Consider the following 15,416-nt stretch of genomic DNA (forward strand, 5'->3'; position numbering starts at 1 on the left):
TGAGAGGTGCAGGCAGGAGAACTCTTTTTATTTAGAGAGGACCACAGGAAGTGATACAAATACCGTTCCCTGCCCCAAGGAGCTTACAAAGACATTCTCAAAGGCATTCACAAATCCTCAACCCACAACAGCAAACAGCAAGGACACACAGGAGGGGGGAAATTTAAGCGAGACAGCTAGTTATTTATAGAGATGAAGCTTGAAAGGAAAAAAGTAAATACTGGGAACATCTTGCAAAGGGAGGCGTAATATTTTGCAGCATTCAAATTCACCTACATGGGTACAGAGACCATTTGCAAAGCAAGGCGTCGCTTACTCTTAAAACTCGGGGTGAGAAGCGAGAGGGAGGCGTCGACAGGCAGAGGGCAGCCCCCCCCCCCCCAGATCTGCATTTCTGAAATGAAAAATCACAACACCAGCCATGGGCCCAGAGAGCCTTAAACAAGCTCAGTAGGTGCAGAAAGGGAAAGGACTGGGAGGAGGAGGAGGTGTCAGAAGATGGAAAGGGAACAGGGCTTCATGAGCGGGGAGATTCTGTGGCAGAGAAGTACAGAACCAGGAGTGGAAGCAGGCCAAGAGGCAGGGATGAGTCCCGCTGGTGAAGAGTCCTAGGTGTCTCTCGCTCCTGCTGCAACACACTCCTCTTCCCTCCTGGTCTCCCAGTACTAGAAGAGGCATGCAAAGAGCAGAGAAGAGGTTAGCTACATGCAGGCGCAGTCTCTGATTGCTTGGAGAGGACTTGGATGGCTGTGGGGTGGAGGGAACTTTCAGTCTTGGCAACTGACCCATGGGTGACCCAGGCCTACTGGGGATGAACTGCTGTGTCCATTAGGCCTGACACTCCACACAGTCTGTGCAGATTGTGTTCTTGCTAATAAGGAGTTAACTCCTACTTGCACAGTGCGATTTGCTGCTTTCTCGCTCCTGAATGTGGCCCTCCAGCCCTCTTCACCTGGCCCCAGGGACTCTCCTCAGGCTACACCCCCCCCAGCTGCACCCAGCCCAATCACTGCTTTGCTTCTCCTATTAATGTCTCTGCCTGGTTTTCAAATGCGTCCTCCAACTCTGATGAATTCTCGCTTGCCTGGGAGATGGATGTTTTGTTTGTGTGGAGAAGAAAGTCTGGAATATAAGAGGTCAAAATCATATAGCTTATCTTGCCCCCCCCACCCCATTTTGCTTCCGGCCCCACCCATTCCTGGAATCTGGATCCTGTAAGGTTGCTCAGAAGGATTTGTGACTGTTGGGATGAAAAAGGTGCTCCACAACATAGCTGTCAAGCATCCCTTATTTGGCGGGACAGTCCCTTATCCCAGCACCATGTCTCGCTGCTGTCCCTTATTGATGATGTCCCTTAAATTTCCCGGGTTTCAAAGGAAGCAGCTCCTCTCCCTCCCTCCCTGCCGGCCAGGGAGGAGGGAGGCTCCAACTGTGTTGCTTGGCTGCGTTGCTCACCCAATAAGGAGTCTAAGAACGACTGGGGGGTGGAGCTTGCATGCCTTGTGCCGATCAAATTGGCCGCGTTGCCTGGGGACTCGCCTTTGCTCAGCGCTTCCCAGCGGAGAGGTGACGGTGGTTTTCCTTGAGGCTTGAGGCTTCGTTTGGCTGCTGGCTGGGCTTTCTGCCTTTGGCTCGGAGGGGCTCAAAAGTTGAACGTACCTGTGCCCAGAAAATCCCTTATTTTGGCTGCTGATCCCTTATTTTCAAATCTGTAAGTTGACAGCTATGCTCCACAACCTGGAGTTCCTCAGGAGGAGGGACTGAATTGCCTAGCAGAAGCTGCAACACTTCCTGCTGGGTGGTACTTAACTCCTGTAAAATTGGCAAAGATATCTCATAATGGTGATAATTTATGTTGGAAGTGTAAAGAAAAAGAAGGTACTTTTTATCATATGTGGTGGACCTGCCCCAGGGTGAAAGACTTCTGGGAGAAGATTTATAATGAATTGGGGGGAAATGTTGAAATATACATTTATTAAGAAACCAGAGGCCTTTCTTCTTGGAATAACAGGTTTGGAATTGCCCAAGAAAGATGTTAGACTGTTTTTGTATGCCACAACTGCAGCTAGAATTTTGTTAGCTAAGAATTGGAAAACACAAGAAGTCCCAACAGTGGAGGAATGGCAGATGAAGATGATGGACTTTTTGGAGCTAGCCGACCTGACTGGAAGAGTCCACGACCAGAAGGAGGAGGAGTACCAGGAGGAATGGAGGAAATTCAAAGACTATTTAGTTAAATATGTTAAGATAACTTAATTGGAAAAATTTGCAAATACCAGATAGGCTTAGGATTTAAATATGTGATGTTAGAGAGTAACATGTTTAAAGTTAAAATGAAAAGAAAGAAAGATGTTAAGTGACTAAGTTAATTTTATGAGAAAATTGGTTTTGGAAAACTGTTACAATGATATACACTGAAATTCACCCAGGGAGATTTGAGGAAGTCACTTAATAATGTTACTAAGATTGGATTAAGTACAATTAAGATGTATGTATGTATGTATGTTGGGACGCGGGTGGCACTGTGGGTAAAAGCCTCAGCGCCTAGGGCCTGCCGATCAAAAGGTCGGCGGTTCTAATCCCCGCGGCGGGGTGCGCTCCCGTCGTTCGGTCCCAGCGCCTGCCAACCTAGCAGTTCGAAAGCACTCCCAGGTGCAAGTAGATAAATAGGGACCGCTTACTGGCGGGAAGGTAAACGGCGTTTCCGTGTGCTGCGCTGGCTCGCCAGATGCAGCTTTGTCACGCTGGCCACGTGACCCGGAAGTGTCTCCGGACAGCGCTGGCCCCCGGCCTATAGAGTGAGATGGGCGCACAACCCTAGAGTCTGTCAAGACTGGCCCGTACGGGCAGGGGTACCTTTACCTTTACCTATGTATGTATGTTTGTTTGTTTGCTTAGAAATTTTGGGAAATCAAAAAAAGGGGGGGGAACCACTTCCTGCTGGGGGGCAGGGGAGATGTGCCACAACATTTTGTTGCAGGTAACACTTGTTCCATATGCATTTGGACAAGGAATGAAATAGTAGTTGAAAGCAAAGGGCAGAGAAAAATACATATGGGAAGATTGGCTCCGGTGGGTGGGTTGCTTGTTTGTTTATTATTTCAATTTATTGTATATTCCACCTTTTTCTCCAAGAAGCTCAAGGTGGTATATATGGTTCTCCCTGGATTCGAACCCTAGTCTCTCAGGTCCTAGTCTGACACTCCAAGCCACACACCACACTGGCTACCATGGGGCTGCCATGAACGGCACCTTTCCTGGTGCTGCTGGGTTTGGAAAACAGATGCAGGTTTGCCAGGGAGAAAGAACCACATCGGTCCTTAAGACTGGCTGGATCTTGCAAGGAGTCCTCCTGGCCCAGGTGAAGTAAAGGTAAAGGGACCCCTGACCATTAGGTCCAGTCGTGACTGACTTGAGTTGCGGCGCTCATCTTGCTTTATTGGCCAAGGGAGCCAGCATACAGCTTCCGGGTCATGTGGCCAGCATGACTAAGCCGCTTCTGGCAAACCAGAGCATCGCACGGAAACGCCGTTTACCTTCCCGCTGGAGCAGTACCTATTTATCTACTTGCACTTTGCTGTGTTTTCGAACTGCTAGGTTGGCAGGAGCAGGGACCGAGCAACAGGAGCTCACCCTGTCGCGGGGATTCGAACTGCCGACCTTCTGATTGGCAAGTCCTAGGCTCTGTAGTTTAACCCACAGCACCACCTGCGTCCTAACAACTAGGTAAAGGTAAAGATAAAGGGACCCCTGATCATTAGGTCCAGTCGTGACCGACTCTGGGGTTGTGGCACTCATCTCGCTTTACTGGCCGAGGGAGCCGGCGTACAGCTTCCGGGTCATGTGGCCAGCATGACTAAGCCGCTTCTGGCAAAATCAGAGCAGCGCACAGAAACGCCATTTACCTTCCCGTCAGAGTGGTACCTATTTATCTACTTTCACTTTGAGGTGATTTCGAACTGCTAGGTTGGCAGGAGCAGGGACCGAGCAACGGGAGCTCACCCCGTCGTGGGGATTCAAACCGCCAACCTTCTGATCGGTAAGTCCTAGGCTTTGTGGTTTAACCCACAGCGCCACCCGCGTCCCTAGGCACAGGTGAAACCAGCGTGCAAAAGAGCAGACAGGTAAACTGAGCCTGGGGGTGGGAAATCTCAGATTTGCCCCCTGCCTTAGGCACCTCTTTGTGGCTGCCAGTACGGCTCCCTCAGGTCACGCACCTAGCTGGCCTTTTGCTTGGCTGAAATAGGTCTTTAAACGGCAACGATGACTCTGACATGCCTAAATGGAAAGATGCATGTGCAGAAATGCCTACATTTTTATCCCCTCTTTCCTTGAAAGGGCTCAGAATAACGAGCAGAGTTCTCTCCCTCCACCAACCTGGCTCGTCATGGCCTCACAAACAACCCTGTGAGGTGTGTTAGCGTGAGAGGAAAAGTGCCTGCAGTACCAAGCGGGGATTTGAACCCAGGGCCCCCCACCCAGTTATTATCGTCTCTCTAACCACTACACCACGCTTCCTACTGCGTTGACACCAGCAGCCTGGTCTCACAGGGACCGACCAGACACTTATGCGTAGCCCACAAGCAAGACCTGAGCTCAGCAACACTCTCCCCACTTGTGGTTCCCAGCACCCGCTATTCAGAGGCACCATGGATTTCATGAGGACTAGGAACTTGCTTGATTTACGGGTAAGCAAGGAAAAGAGAAAGCCGGCATTCTTCCGAAGGCTGATTCTGCAGCGCAACTCTCTCGTAAAGCTCACAAGGTGGTTCCCACACAACAGTTGCTCAGACAGGAGCTGGTACATATTAAGCTGAGCTTCCAAGCCTGAAATTTATTACATCTTCTGAAAGAAATGACAACAAATTAATCAACACTGGTGGTTTTTCTGCGGGGTCCCTTCAGAGAAACGTGGCGATGGAGGACTCGCCGGACGGGACAACGCCTCATTTCTCAGTTCATCGCAGCAACTTGGGGGGGTTGCATTTATTTGCTGATGTTCGTTCTCCGGCTGGAGATCTGTCATCAAAGGATCTGCTCACAGCTCATGCTTGGAACCCCCTGATTCCAGAAGGGATCTGAAAGACTAGGACTCCTTTCTCAGTGAAAAGGTAATAATACTGTTTCTTGAACAAGGCCTGGGTGACCCCCAAAGGCTTTAAACAATTAAGCGATGACCCCACCCACCCACTCGCGGTCACCCAGAGCCCATTCAGTCCATCTGGAATATCTCACTAAACAGATCCTCTCTCAGGATCCTCTCTCCTTCAGCTAACATAGCCCAGCAGCAGAACATTTGCTCAGCATGCAGAAGGTCTCAAGTTCAGTCTCCAATGGCACCTCATTTATTCCTGCATTGCAGGGGGTTGGACTAGAGGACCTTTGGGGGTCCCATCCAGTTCTACAATTCTGTGATTTCCAGGTACGGATCCAGCCAAAAACCCTGGGGATCTGCTACCAGTCCGGGTAGACAAGACAGCCAGGTGGACGGGCAGAGTGACTTGGGAGAAGGTGGCTTCGATGTCCCTGACTTTACGCCAGTCATATTTCTCCTGTTCTTCCGCCACTCAATTCTGGGTGCATGGCGGTACGAAGGACCATTGGCGCTGGCCACGGGCAGCAGATATCTCCCAAACCAGCAGGAGCGAATCCTCGCAGCCCTAAGGCAAGCGAAAGAGAGCAGAGCATCCCGGCGGTCCGTTGTTCGCCCAGTGACATTCTCTCAAGGCCTTCCAATAGGGTTGGCATGGCAACCAGAGTTAGGCCTCTGAAGCCGCGCTAGGCCGAGCTCTCCCTCTGGCGCCCGGTGCCGCACAGACGGGGCGTCGCCAACCCTCCCTTGGCACAGGATCACGGACGCTTCCCTCACGAGTCGTGCTTCCACTTGGAGCTGACTTTATCCAGCAAGTGCCGGGTGCTCTCGCGAAATTTGCGCTGGGTGAAGTAGAAGAGGATGGGGTCAAGGACGCTGTTCATGCTGGCAAACGGCCGGGTGCACTTGTAGACGATGGCGAAGGCTTGCCGGGTGAGGCAGGGCACTTCGGGGATGGAGCGGATGATGAGGTAGAGCGTCTTAGTGAGGTGGAAGGGGAAGAAGCTGATGGCGAAGACCAGGACCACGATGACGATCATCCGTATGGCCTTGTCCTTCTTCTTGCGGACGGCAAGCCCGATCATCTCGTCCTTCTGGCACAAGATCTTGGTCATGCAGCAGTAGCAGCCCAAGATCGAGATGAAGGGGATCAGGAAGCCCGTGACCGTCAAGGTGATCCCGTAAGGGAAGTAGCTGGCAGAGCGGTCCGGCGGGCTCAGGTCGTAGCAGACAGTCCGGTTCCTCTGGATCCCAGTGGCGGCGAAGACGAAGGTGGGCAGGCACTGGGCGACCACCAGGAACCACACGACCCCACAGACCATCCAGGTGAAGCCTTTGCCCCTCTTCTTGTGCCAGGTGGAGAGCGGGTGGCAGATGCCCAGGTAGCGCTGGATGCTGATGCAGGTGAGGAAGAGGATGCTGCCGTGCAGGTTGGTGTAGAACTGGAAGCGCACGAACCGGCAGGTGAAGTCCCCGAAAGGCCAGTAGTCCTTCTGGGAGTAGTTGTAGATGAGGAGAGGCAGGGAGCAGACGTAGAGGAGGTCAGCCACCGCCAGGTTCAGCATGTAGATGGTGGTCCGCGTCAGAGACTTGCGCGACAGCCAGATCTGGGCGATGACGATGAAGTTCAAGGGCAGCCCCAGGACGAAGACCACCGAGTAGACCACGGGCAGCAGGATCTGCTTGAACTCCTCGTGGTAGGTGCACGAGTCCTTGCCGCCGGTGGAGGAGGTCAGGTTATCCATGCTGTAAGCTCCTGGGCTTGGATCGAGCCCTGGGTTGTCCTCGAGGCAGCTAGGATCTGTGGACAAGGCAGAGAGAGGGTCAGGTGTTTGAGCCCCATGCTGGGCAAAAGATTCCTTAATCAAAATATTGATAAGTTCACGAATATTACTGGCTCAGAGATGGAAAGAAGACAAAGTCCCCAGCAGAGATGAATATGGCAAACCAAGCTGTTGGACTATGCCGAAAGCTCAGGGGCCAAGAAGATCAAAACTTTAATCAAGAATGGGGGGGAAATTACAATTTACTGCAGGCAGATGAAAACATTAGCAGGATTGCAATAACACTTGTAATGTAGAAATTGCTATGGACAAAATGGAGAGACGTAAAACTTGGATGATGAAATAATATACAGTGGAAAAGGCTGATAACAGGACCCGCGCAAGGGAAGGTGGGATGTCTAGAGATTCGGAGAAATCCCAAAATATGGATATGCATTTGGTAATGTGCACTTGTAAAATAAAATAAAAAATATTTCATTCACACACACACACACACACACACACACACACACACAAAATTAGAAAACAAATTAATACATTTCCCAATTAACAGTCAATTTACATTATCATATTGAGCCTCACATTGTGCACAAGATTCCTGCACTGCAGGGGACTGGACAGTCACTAGTTCAGGCATAGGCCGACTCGGCCCTCCAGATTAGAGAACTGGGCCAAAACAAACAAGATGAATTTTAACAGGGAGAAATGTAAAGTATTGCACTTGGGCAAAAAAAATGAGAGGCACAAATACAAGATGGGGGACACCTGGCTTGAGAGCAGTACATGTGAAAAGGATCTAGGAGTCTTGGTTGACCACAAACTTGACATGAGCCAACAGTGTGACGCGGCAGCTAAAAAAGCCAATGCAATTCTGGGCTGCAGCAATAGGAGTATAGCATCTAGATCAAGGGAAGTAATAGTGCCACTGTATTCTGCTCTGGTCAGACCTCACCTGGAGTACTGTGTCCAGTTCTGGGCACCACAGTTCAAGGAGGACACTGACAAACTGGAACGTGTCCAGAGGAGGGCAACCAAAATGGTCAAAGGCCTGGAAACGATGCCTTATGAGGAACGGCTAAGGGAGCTGGGCATGTTTAGCCTGGAGAAGAGGAGGTTAAGGGGTGATATGATAGCCATGTTCAAATATATAAAAGGATGTCACATAGAGGAGGGAGAAAGGCTGTTTTCTGCTGCTCCAGAGAAGCGGACACGGAGCAATGGATCCAAACTACAAGAAAGAAGATTCCACCTAAACATTAGGAAGAACTTCCTGACAGTAAGAGCTGTTTGACAGTGGAATTTGCTGCCAAGGAGTGTGGTGGAGTCTCCTTCTTTGGAGGTCTTTAAGCAGAGGCTTGACAACCATATGTCAGGAGTGCTCTGACGGTGTTTCCTGCCTGGCAGGGGGTTGGACTCGATGGCCCCTGTGGTCTCTTCCAACTCTATGATTCTATGATTCTATGTTTTTGGGACTACAATTCCCATCATCCCTGACCACTGGTCCTGTTAGCTAGGGATGATGGGAGCTGTAGTCCCGAAACACCTGGAGGGCTGAGTTTGCCTATTCCTGCACTAGTTGATCCTCTTGTTCCCTTCCAACTCTACAATTCCAGGATTCGAATACATGTTTATTTCCGTGGAGGCTGGTCCCAGTAAAAATAAAAGCCAGTCAGACCTGTTGCAATTGGGAAACGCATCTCCTGGTTTAACTTTCGCTGGCCAGCAGATGGCACCCGTGTGACGCACAGGGAGATAAAGTCCGGGCGATAAACAGTAAAGGGGGGGCGCGCGCTAGAGATCAAATTTCTGCTGCACCTACATCAAAGCTGTTCCTGCTACAGAGTGATGCATTCACAACCCCATCCATTTATTTATATCCTGCGTTTTTCCCAGGCCGGGACTCGAAGAGGCTCGCAACACAGATCAAATGCAAAAAGCTAAATCCATATGCAATGTATTTGTTAAAAAGCAATTAAATGCCAGAACTACGTTGACTGAATTGACTGAAGAAGCATTCGAAAGCCTGCACATTCTTACAATTACAGGTTATGCAAAAAGGATGTCATTTAGTAATATTAAGATACAAACCCAAAAAACACTGCAAGTGCGCCTAAGGACATGTAACTGCAGGTGTGTGTGTGTGTGTGTGTGTGTGTGTGTGTGTGTGTGTGTGCATATTCTTCTAGTTTACTCACTGCCTCTGTCTCCTTCCCCTGTCTGCCACCTCCTCTTGTGTCAAATTTACTTCGTTTCATCATTATATTTCTATCCCGCCCTTTGTCCCAAAGGAGCTTGCAATTTCAGATTGGAAGCTCATTGGGGCAGGGACCTATCCCCCTGTTGTTGGCACAGCACCTTTCCTACCGCTGGCATGTGGATCTCAGAAGGGAGAGCTTCTTTTTAGAAAAAGATAAAGAAGGTGAGACTCTTCAAAGGCTGAGCTCCGAACTCAGTGCAAATCCTGGCGCTTGCCCGCATGCCATACTGATGCATCTAAAACTCAAATCGTTTCCTAGGCTGAAACCTTCCCTGCGGGCCCTCAAGAAAAAACTACAGCTGGGTGGCCAGAGGTCCACTTAATCAACACAAAAAGTCCCTGGCATCACCACCAACATTATTTACTGGGTTTCTTACCCTAACCCTTGACCATAAAGTCCCAGGGCGCTTCTTCTGTCTCTTTATGGCGACACTGGAGAAAAGCGATCCCTACCACCTTCTGCAAGTGACGGAGCAGCATGCAAGGCACATGTGTTTCCAGGAAAGCCGGTTCTTTTACGGCCTTGTGCATTTTTAGACATTTCTGTTCCTTGCTCCAACACCTCCCGCCCTCCCCACCCACCAAAACCACCCGCAGCGAGACCATCAGATAGCAGCTAACCACAACCGAAATGAGAAGTTCAAATAGCCACAACGCCACGTTTTAAAGTTCTGTGTCTGATCTTTTTTTCTTTTATTTTCCTGGTGTTTACCCTAGGAAAACCCGTTTGGTGTTTTTTTTTTTAACAGCTGAATTGGAGCAACCGGTAGCCGGTGGAAAACGCAGTTACTGTTTGCTCCGGTTCAGGGTTAAAAATGCATGTTTTCCTGGGGAAAGTACTGGGAGAGAAAGAGAGAGAGAAAATGCTCAGGCATGAGGCTTCTGCATGTCAGCCTTACGCAGAAACGTTTGAGGTTTACAAGGAACCAGCTAAATAGGAAGCTCCATTCTGCCGACTCTGACCGGTGGTTCCACCTAGATCAGTACAGCCTTCACGGACGGGCAGCGGATCAGCAGCAGTTTCAGGACATCCCCAGCCCTGTCTGGCAAGGCTAGGGGTTGAACCCGAATCTGCCTCCAAGGCAGAGTATATAAACAGATGAAACAATTTGTCTCTCTGTCTACACTGGCCGTCAGTGGCTGTGTTGGAGTTTCAGACAGTGAACGTTCCCAGCCCTGCCTGGCGATGTCAAGGACCGAACTCAGGACATCACCATCATCATTTATTACTTATAGCCCACCCATCTGGCTGGGCTTCCCCAGCCACACCGGGCGGCTTCCAACAAAATATAAAAATACAGTAATGCATCAAACATTAAAAGCTTCCCTAAACAGGGCTGCCTTCAGATGTCTTCTAAAAGTCTGGTAGTTGTTCTCTTTGACATCTGGCGGGAGGGTGTTCCACAGGGCAGGTGCCACCACGGAGAAGGCCCTCTGCCTGGTTCCCTGCAACTTGGCTTCTCACAGTGAGGGAACTGCCAGAAGGCCCTCAGCGCTGGACCTCAGTGTCCAGGCAGAATAATGGGGTGGAGATGCTCCTTCAGGTCTACTGGGCCGAGGCCATTTAGGGCTTTCAAGGTCAGCACCAACACTTTGAATTGTGCTCAGAAACGTACTGGGAGCCAATGTAGGTCTTTCAAGACTGGTGTTATGTGGTCTCAGCGGTCGCTCCCAGTCATAGCTGTCAACGTTTCCCTTTTTTAAAGGGAAATTCCCTTATTCCGAATAGGATTCCTCGCAAGAAAAGGGAAAAGTTGACAGCTATGCTCCCAGTCCCCAGTCTAGTTGCCGCATTCTGGATTAGTTGTAGTTTCTGGGTCACCTTCAAAGGTAGCCCCACATAGGCGCATTGCAGTAGTCCAAGTGAGAGATAACCTTGCGCATGCCAAGAGGATGCCTCACCCTCAAGCTATGACCTTGCCCCCCCCCCACTTACCTATAGTTGGCTCGGAATCTGCAACTTCAAACCTAAAAATAAGAAGGCAGGCAGCCTCTTGCACCCAGGGCCAGTCTAATTCCTCTGCCCCTTTTCGTTCAAGCAGCATTGTGTTTTCAGCGGCAAAGGGCAGGAGGCCGCCCCTCGCCTGTGCCCATGGATCACTTTCACCCGAAATTGACACACCAACCGCTTCCTCCTTTTGCACAAGTTTCGCTCTGAAGTGTCCCCAGCGGGGTTGCTTGCGGGAGGAGACGGCCGTCCATCCATCGTCTGCTACCGACTCTGTGGCAATTCGCTGACACAATTAGGGAGGAGGAAGCTGCCACAAAGCCACCTGCCTCTCTCAAATGCTCCTCCTGGGCAGCAAATTTCAAACTCTTTTTAATGCTCCAGCATGGAAGGAATTGTATTTTTTTATTCCCGTCGTTTTTTATTTTATCGGGGTCAGGAAGGATAACGAAAATTAATCAAGGGTCAGGTATTTGTCTGGTCCAGGGGTCAGCAAACTTTTTCAGCAGGGGGCCGGTCCACTGTCCCTCAGACCTTGTGGGGGGCTGGACTATATTTTCTGGGGAGGGGGAATGAACAAATTCCTATGCCCCACAAATAACCCATTTTAAATGAAAGCACACATTCTACTCATTTAAAAACACCAGGCAGGCCCCACAAATAACCCAGAGGTGCATTTTAAATAAAAGGGCACATTCTACTCATGTAAAAACACGCTCATTCCTGGACTGTCCACGGGCCGGATTTAGAAGGTGATTGGGCTGGATCCAGCCCCCGGGCCTTAGTTTGCCTACCCATGGTCTGGTCAAAAGAGATACAGGACTCAGCTATACTGCTGCAAATGAAACACTTTGAATGTGTTGCAAAGTGCAGTATATTATGGTGACACCAGATGGTGTAAAAAAGCATTTCCACAACGTTTTGAACAGGTGTGTAGATTCCACCACAGTCTATTTGTCAAATAACCGCACTTGTTGACAAATTGTTGACATCAGGCAGGTGCCTTTCCTGTACTCGTTTTTGCACCTGCTTAAAACATTTTTGTTGGGCAAGCCTATCCAGTTGATGAGTTTCACCTCTTTTACCTCTAATTTCAAATATTTTTAAAAGGTTTCTACATAGTTCTTAACTCACAGAACCATGGAATGGCAGCTGAACTAAATGAGCCATCCAGACTGGGGAAGCCCAGTCAGATGGGTGGGGTATAAATTATTATTATTATTATTATTATTATTATTATTATTATTATTATTATCATCCTCAGGGTCCCTTCCAACTCTGCAATTCTATGACATCTCATAGATAATAATTGAGGAACACTCGACAGCCAAACTCTGTCAACAGTGTTTTATAGATTGCCATTGTTCCACCATTGATTGTTAATTACTCTATGTGATTTGTGCTGCTTTTGCGATGCTCTATTACGTTCTATCGCCGGGATGCGGGTGGCACTGTGGGTAAAAGCCTCAGCGCCTAGGGCTTGCCGATCGAAAGGTTGGCGGTTCGAATCCCCGCGGCGGGGTGCGCTCCCGTTGCTCGGTCCCAGCGCCTGCCAACCTAGCAGTTCGAAAGCACTCCCGGGTGCAAGTAGATAAATAGGGACCACTTACCAGCGGGAAGGTAAACAGCGTTTCCAGATTGATCCCCCCTCCCAGTTTCCTATCCCAAGTTGATCCTCGCAGAATCTTTTAGGTTTGAAATCTGAAAGTGCCAGGGGGACTGAATCCACACAATGAGTTCCTCCTCAGAAGCGACAGCGTAGGCGCCAACTCCCTGGGGCCCCGGGTGCCAGAGCACCCACAAAATTCCCCATGGAGGAGCAGGGCACCCACAAATTTTAGTGCACTCTGCATGGCACCCTTGGCCCCAGCCACTGCTTTTTTTTCAATAATAATAGTAATACCTAATAATAATAATAATAATTTATTATTTATACCCTCCCTATCTGGCTGGGTTTCCCCAGCCACTCTGGGCAGCTTCCAACAGAATATTAAAATACAATAATCTTTTAAACATTAAAAGCTTCCCTAAACGGGGCTGCCTTCAGATGTCTTCTAAAAGTCTGGTGGTTGTTCTTCACTTTGACATCTGCTGGGAGGGCGTTCCACAGGGCGGGTGCCACTACCGAGAAGGCCCTCTGCCTGGTTCCCTGTAACTTGGCTTCTTGCAGGGAGGGAACCGCCAGAAGGCCCTCAGCGCTGGACCTCAGTGTCCGGGCAGAACGATGGAGGTGCAGATGCTCCTTTGGGTATACAGTGGTACCTCAGGTGAAGAACTTAATTCGTTCTGGAGGTCTGTTCTTAACCTGAGACTGTTCTTAAACTGAAGCACCACTTTAGCTAATGGGGCCTCCTGCTGCGCCACCTGATCCTGATTTCTGTTCTTATCCTGGAGCAAAGTTCTTAACCTGAAGCACTATTTCTGGGTTAGCGGAGTGTGTAACCTGAAGCGTAAGGAACCTGAGGTACCACTGTCCTGGACCGAGGCCGTTTAGGGCTTTCAAGGTCTGCACCAACACTTTGAATTGTGCTCAGAAACGTCCTGGGGGCCAGTGTAGGTCTTTTAAGACCAGTGTTATGTGGTCTCGGCGGCAGTTCCCAGTTTAGAGGTACTCTCATTTTGATTGAAGAAAATCACCATTTGATAGTTCAAACCGGGGGAAATAAATACAGTAAATGAAAAAAAAAAAAGTACAAAGATTCACAAAATGTTTAGGAGTACAGTGGTGCCCCGCAAGACGAATGCCTCGCAAGACGGAAAACCCGCAAGACGAAAGGGTTTTCCGTTTGCGAGTTGCTTCGCAAGACGAATTTCCCTATGGGCTTGCTTCGCAAGAAGAAAGCCCATAGGGAAATCTCCGGGGACCTCTTTTAAATGCTGGCGGTGGGAAGCAAAGCCTTTCCCCCCCCCTCCGGCCTTCAGAAGAGGTCCAGGAAGGCCGGCGGGGGCCGAAAGGCTTTGCTCCCCACCGCCAGCATTTTAAAAGCGGTCTGGGATAGCAGGGAAGCGCTTCCCGCTATCCCGGACGGCTTTTGAAAGCAGGCGGGGGGGAGCAAAGACTTTTGCCCCCCGCCGGCCTTCAGAAGAGGTCCTGGATCTCTTCTGAAGGCCGGCGGGGGGGGGCAAAGGTCTTTGCTCCCCCCTGCCTGCCTTCCCGGGGGCTTTTAAATCGCCCCGGGACAGCGGAGAAGTCCCCCGCTGTCCCGGGGTTTTTAAAAATGCTGGCGGGCGGCAGCGGAGGCTTCGCTCCCGCCCGCCAGCATTTTAAGATCGTCCCGGGACAGCGGAGAAGGGTTTTTTAAAATGCTGGGGGTGGGAAGAAAAGCCCTTGTCCCCCCCAGCCTTCAGAAGAGGTCGGGGGACAGACTGTCCCCGGACCTGGTCTGAAGGCGGTTTCCATAGGAACGCATTGATTGATTTTCAATGCATTCCTATGGGAAACCGTGCTTCGCAAGACGAAAAACTCGCAAGAAGAAAAAACTTGCGGAATGAATTAATTTCGTCTTGCGAGGCACCACTGTATGCACCCCCCTAGAAAAAGCACGGATCCTGGGCACACACTGTCACAGGGGAAAGGCAGCACTCCTGAATGACAGACATACATCCTGTGCTACTTGGGGGTCCTCAATGGGTCTGGTAGCACCCCTCATATCACTCTCCCCATGGATTGCTGAAGACAAGTCCAAAATAGTTTGCCGCCTGAGGCGGAACAGCAAATGCCCCCCTCTGCCCACCGACCCACCCAAGAGGCAAGGTGCGCAACAGCCGAAAATCCCCGTAAAAATCCCCCAAAGAACGAGCAATTTCCTGCCTTTTCGTGACACCCCAATCCAACTGCCTGAGGCACGTGACTCTCCTGCCTAATGGCAGAGCCGGCCCCAAAGAGCAATGCCCTTCACAGGCAAAGGTCACAAACTGCGCGTGGCGGCTAACGTCACGTAGGCAGACACACAACACCTTTTTGTTACCCCATTCACACTCCACAAAGGCTGAAAGGCAGTTAGGTAGCCAGCAATGAAAGGAACCAACCGTTCCTCCTTTCCACCAACTTCACAGCGCTTAATTGCGGTGGTATTGTTTGCGGGGTGTTGAATTTGTGCGAAAGCGACACTTTTGTCTCCTCCCACCGCCGTCTCCGGGCACCTGCGAGGTTGAGAAACTGCCTCACCTCTCCAACCAATCTGGTCCAGCGCTCCTGGCATAATGGACACCTTAACCCCCAGCGGATTTCTAAAGCTAAAGTTGGCAGAAAGTTCAGGTTTTGAATGGGCACTGTTTGGATTAGAACAGAAGAGGGAGAGGGAAAAAGGAGGACGTGTAATACATGGAGCTCAG

General features: G+C 50.1%; 1 protein-coding gene across 2 annotated transcripts in view; it reads right to left on the reverse strand.

The window, feature by feature from the left end:
* Positions 1 to 15,416, reverse strand: part of P2RY6 (pyrimidinergic receptor P2Y6) — a 51,488-nt gene continuing 36,072 nt past the window's right edge. For both annotated transcript variants that reach the window (XM_028725864.2, XM_028725867.2), the window contains exon 2: positions 1 to 6,893. In XM_028725864.2, the coding sequence (XP_028581697.2) occupies positions 5,866 to 6,837 (972 nt within the window). In that variant the 5' untranslated portion in view covers positions 6,838 to 6,893 and the 3' untranslated portion in view covers positions 1 to 5,865. The remainder of the gene's footprint in view (positions 6,894 to 15,416) is intronic.

Source organism: Podarcis muralis, chromosome 4 (genome assembly GCF_964188315.1).
Source record: "Podarcis muralis chromosome 4, rPodMur119.hap1.1, whole genome shotgun sequence".
Classification (NCBI taxonomy): domain Eukaryota; kingdom Metazoa; phylum Chordata; class Lepidosauria; order Squamata; family Lacertidae; genus Podarcis; species Podarcis muralis.